The 5725-nt window shown below is 36.3% G+C and overlaps 1 protein-coding gene across 2 annotated transcripts; it reads right to left on the reverse strand.

Moving 5' to 3' along the window:
* Positions 1-3405: 3405 nt before the first annotated feature.
* Positions 3406-5417, reverse strand: LOC137729352 (plant cysteine oxidase 1-like). Of its 2 annotated transcripts, none has more exons than XM_068468292.1 (5): positions 5173-5417; positions 4958-5106; positions 4700-4847; positions 4374-4577; positions 3406-4137 (listed from the first exon to the last, which is right to left on the reverse strand). In XM_068468292.1, exons 1-5 carry the CDS (start codon positions 5294-5296, stop codon positions 4037-4039), a joined length of 726 nt encoding a protein of 241 aa, XP_068324393.1. In that variant the 5' UTR covers positions 5297-5417; the 3' UTR covers positions 3406-4036. The 2 variants fall into 2 exon arrangements, with proteins under 2 accessions (XP_068324393.1, XP_068324385.1); XM_068468284.1 differs by having other exon boundaries at positions 3406-4140.
* Positions 5418-5725: the final 308 nt, after the last annotated feature.

A 5725-nucleotide genomic window follows, 5' to 3' on the forward strand; every position in this document is an offset into this window, starting at 1 on the left:
TCATCTAATTTTCATTTCATCAAGACCATTTAGTCATCAATATATCATCAAAAAGAAAATTATAGTACAAATTTTCTCACACCACTAAAGTGGAGGTCAGCAGGTGATGCTGTAACAACCTGTCCCGAAAATTTACAGAACGAAAGGGCAATGTTGTTATTTCATTTTGGTTTTGGGATATTTGTTTAAAATATTGTTTTTGGGTCTTAATAGGTGTGCCCAAAAAGGGCCTACATTTGGTTTGTGTCCCCTGCCCCAATTGCTCCCTCACCTCTCCCGTGTCTCTCACTCTCGGACAACTCTCTACCCCTCTTCTTCTCGCTACACTCCACCCTCCTCGAGGGCAGCTTATACACCCGCACAAACACACACCAACTCTCTCTCGGACCTCCCTCACCCCTCTTATCCCTCTCCCTTTTCTATGTGTGACAACCCCAGATGTTGGAGACCTCAAGCACCTGTACAAATGCATGAGGGAGCTCCGACGAGTCTCCATTCCCCTCGATATGGGTAAGTCTCAAAAAACACTCCAAAACTTTCCATTTTGGTCCCCATATTTCACTTCTAATTGTATGTATGTATGTATTGTGGACGTTGAAAACATCGAGAAATCACCTCGGATGAACTAAACCCAATTTCCAACGAGGGAACTCGAGACTTGCCAGCCGTTTTAGAAACCTTTCGGCCCAAACCCACCAGCCCAACCCGGATGGAATATTCCGTCAGGGAATATTCTCTCGAATATTCTTTCTGTTGACTTTTTCAAAATTTACCAGGATCCTTCTTAGGGTAATTTGACGTCCTGAATTCGTTTTTTACATCCGTTTTTCCAAATTCAATCATTTGAGTATAGTTTTGTTAATTGTACCCTTTATGTGCTTAGGTGCAATTATTAGCGGCAATTCCTTCATTTCTATTTCGTATGGCTCTTCGACAACGGAATATCTGTGAATAAACCTCTTCTAAAATGTATGTTTTAATATTAGAAATGCATACATGAAAAACATGATTTAATGGTTATGTTTTACGAAACGTTTTATGAGTAAATTAGATTTACACTTATGATATATCATGCTTTACTGTGAATATTTTGGAATACCATATTTTATCGAACTTATGTTCTTTGTAGTATATATGATGGATGACTAGATACTATTTATGAACATGTTTTCTTTAAACTTCTTTATAGTATATATGATAGATGACTATATGCTATGAAGATGATTTTGAGATATATGTACTTATGTTTGGAAAGAGTATATTCAAGGTTTTGTGCGTATCTAGTGGTCACTGTTCAGCCTATGGGCGATGATACTTATATTGACCTACGTGTTGGGTGCTATAGGAGTCTACGGGCGATTGATACTTGTGAATGAAGTGTTCTGAAGGAAGAGTTCTATATGCCTTCGGGCAATACTAATACCCCTAGTTAGCACACTATATACGATATATGTTTTATGAAAGTTTTCATGGCATGCTAGGGTTTCGGAAAACCTACCACATATTATGCTATTAGTTTTCATACAACTTTGGGGGTTAGTACGTTATTGAATAACTGTTTCAGTATTATATATTTATCAACTTAGTCCACTCATGTTTGTTTTGCGCCCCCTCAGGACTTAGAATTGAGGTGTACAATCCTAGCGTCAAGACACTTCTGCATCGACATCTTCGAGTCCTCTCGGTGTGGGACCCATTCCTTTATTCATTCAATTTTATATTACTTATTTTTAGTGTTCTAGATTAGTTGTATGCTCTGAACACATTCCTCATTTGCATATTAATTATATTTAAATTTATAAGTCTTATTTATTTTCTTTGGTTCTCATGCATTCTAATATGGTTTCGTCACTTTTCGGGTGTCGGCCAGCACGTGCCTACCCTGATGTTTGGAGAATATCAGGGTCGGGCGTGTCATATGCTCACCCCCTTTTGATTACTACTAGATTTATTTGGTTTAATTAATTTAAGACTCGAATTTCAAATTTTAACTAATCTCACAGTAATCAACCGGGTGGGGGTTAGAATCATCCTCACTTTAGGGCATGAGAAAAAATGCAATGAAAACTAACAATTCATTATAAGATGGTACAAATGTCATAACCAATGATTTGTTTAACCAGTTCATAATAAAGTGCATAAATGGTTATGATTATGATATTTGTACGGTGGTATAATAGGTACATAGCCACACACCTTGCTTTTTTATAAAAGTAAGGAGTTTCGAACCCAAAAACATAGGAAATGCAAATAGGTACATAGCCACCACACATGCTTCATTTTTATTTATTTTCTTTTGCATTTATATCAATTTATACATAAGGAAAAAAAAGAAATATAAAAGAAAATATAACAACCAAAGTTTAGACCATGTAAGAGATTCCGTTTAAGTCTCACACAGGACCTTCAAAATCTCATAACCGACCCTGCATATATGCAAATACTCAAATTTAAAGCTATACTAAAATGGCTTATTTGGAACTATACTTAAATTTAGTGTTTTCTGATTACAAAAATTTCTTATGACCATGTTTCGTAGTGCTTGTAATAGATGCGTTTTTAGAATAATTGCTTTCTAAGAAGCATCTTTAAACGAGCATTTGTATTTTAAGTCTAAAAAATGTATTGGATTTGAGTTTTTGTTAACAATATCTTATACACATATTTTTATATTTCATTTTAAAAATTGAGTCTTGCATGGGGAGAAAATATTAGAGATAAAAGACACTTTTGAGTTTTGACAGTTTTAATATGTGCATTTAAGATTATTAGACTCACAACTTAAATATCTTTCTTGGATAAATAATATTTTTCCTTGTTGGCATTAGCTTCACCCTTCAGCAGTTTGGATGTTGTTTGTACCATATAATAACGATCTTGAAATCACCGAGTACCGATCAACTAAGAAGCCTCGTGACCCCTTCGAAGGGTCCATGTTGAGGCATGTTGCTGAAGCACACGAGCCAACCTTAAACAAATGAGCTCTCCATTCCTCCAACTTGGAGCACACTTGCTCAAGGACGCGTGACAACAATACAACAACGTTCATAGAGTCTCATATCGATCACAAACAAGAATGGGAGACTCTCCTCACCTATAAATGGAGACTCCTCTTCCACAATTAAGCTCACTTGGATCAACGGACCCATAATCCAGGCTTAGTCCTTCACGCGTGCTTATACGTACCATTGTATTATGTACACACTACGTTATTAATGAAAACTCCTCTAACCAAGTGGACATACCCCACTTAAGGCGAACCATGTACATTTGTGTCTAATTTCCCCTTATCTCTTTACATATTATCTCTACATAATGACATAAGCACCATCGCGTAGGTCACTTCACCACACTTTACGTTGACTCAAGATCCACTCAATTTTATGTATCAACATATGCAGAAATATTTGATATCAAATAGTAAGTCTAAACTTTCTAGTGCATCAAAGATGCTCTAAATTCTTATACTTGGCCTAAAAGGGGTGGGTTTAAATTTTTCTGTTTTCTCCTCTAATGCACATACTTCAATCTCAATTCAAGACTATTTTTAGTTGTTAATGACAATGCGGATGCTCACTTATTGTTCATGTTCATGCAAATTAAGAAAATTCTTCATTGGTATTCAGCTTATACATGTACTTCTATTCGGACACAATGAACTTTTAAACTATTCTAACATATAGAAAAGAAGATTTCGCAATTTGAGTTCAGTAAGGTGAACACAGTACTTTGATCAACTGCTCACTCACGTATGCAACTTTACATATTTCAAAAACTAGGTGCACAAACATATAGAAAAGAAGATTAGCAATTTAAGTCCCATAAAGTGAACAAACTACCTTGATCAACTGTTCACTCACTTATGCAACTACACATAATTCAAAAACTAGATGCACTAACATATAGAAAATAAGATTAGCAATTTAAGTTTTATAAGGTGAACACACTACTTTGATCAACTGTTTACTCACGTATGCAACTATACATATTTCAAAAACTTGATGCACTCCGAAATACAAAGTTAAAAGTCAGGAAGTCAACAACGGTCATCACACGCTTGAATAGGAGGGCCAAGATATGGCGCTCCAGCAACAAACAGATCTTCGGGCATGTCCCTTTCCTCAAGCACTGCATAGCCTGCTGCTCCATAAATTGGACACAGTAACAGATTAGCCATGACTATTTATATGAAATAAAAATTCTGTGATACTCTGGAATATATAATACTTTGATTTTTAATCGTTAGATTTTAATCAAAGACCTAATAATTAAAATATTCAAAATACCCGATACTCTAGATCAGTGTAAAAAAATCCCTATATGAAATTTAGAACTGAATAAATCAGTGGTGGTAAATGGTAATTACAAATTACCAGGAAGAGATGGAATAGGGAAGTCGAAGAAGTAAGTAGAAGGCCTGCCATGGTCGTCGGAGTAAGGTGGCGTCAGTACATCCAAGATAGCACAGGGAGTTACTGCTGTAAAAGAATGAATGTTCCCGCCACTTCTTGGAAATAATACACGAGTCTCACATGGTGAGCTTATAACTCCATCAAAAACCTTGCCTGCCAATCCAACTGCAAGCACCCACAGATTAATCAATTTTAACCACAATTTCCACATTGTTTTTTTCAATAAAATCCCAACACAAAATAATGAAATGAAAAATATTGAATTTATGAATATTATTGGCTCTTACATGTTCTGAAGCTAGAAGAAGTTTCCACTTTGATCCAATCGTAAGATTTAACATAAACAGAACCGTAGAGGAGTTTGGTAAAGACTGTCATTCCAGGGTGATCATGAAGGGGAAGCGTAGCGCCAGCCGGGAAGCAAAACACGCCTATCTGCTCGTAACGTTCTTCTTACTTGTCAGAATTATATGTTATGTTAAAAGACTGTCAAAATACATAATATATCAAATTGGCGGACAAGAGTACGTAAATTATTCGCTTACAGAGAAATGGTCACATTCATGAACATGAATGTAAGTGATTTGGGAGATGCCTTGCCCAGAAACCAATCCCTTGCAGCTCCTTGGACTCGAAGATGGAGATCTACCTGAACCAAATTCATCGATTCCGAAATCTATGGCTTCAAATGTGCCTGCATATTTTAAGCTCTAGTTATTCATATAAAAACAAAGTGATCATAACAAGCGAAGAAACATACCAAGGAGATTTTTCAGCCATTGGATTTGTCGGAAAGTTGGGAGTGCTTTCGGATCCGACAAGACGACATTGCAGGCTTCATACAGCATTTGTATTTTGCTTTTCTCCAATATTTTGCAGTTCATTGCTGTTCGTATTCATTCGCCGTAGAATGTCTGACACCTTTGATAAATAAAGAGATAAAAAGAGAGGACTTTTGAGCACAAGCTTGCGTCATTAAACCAGGGGCATATTTAGACTTTTCACTTTTTTCAATGGGCTACGAGAAGCCTTCGGATTAAAGAAATTGTGCACACAACATATGCCCTATGTATACATTTAAATGTGGGCTGAGATTTAGGGCAACTTCTCTTCTGGCTTTCAGCAAAACTAGGAAATACGTCAAATATGGTGTAACTATCTAATTAGGCCAGTTAGGTCGGTTGGCAGTGACACTTCAAGCACGTATATACGACTATATGCACATTCATACCTAGCTTGAACTTGATGTTCCGTGGTTGGAACTTTTTTCTTTTGTTTTTTGAGTAGCTTCCAAAATCGCCACCCCCTAAGTT

Source organism: Pyrus communis, chromosome 1 (genome assembly GCF_963583255.1).
Source record: "Pyrus communis chromosome 1, drPyrComm1.1, whole genome shotgun sequence".
In the NCBI taxonomy this organism is placed as follows: domain Eukaryota; kingdom Viridiplantae; phylum Streptophyta; class Magnoliopsida; order Rosales; family Rosaceae; genus Pyrus; species Pyrus communis.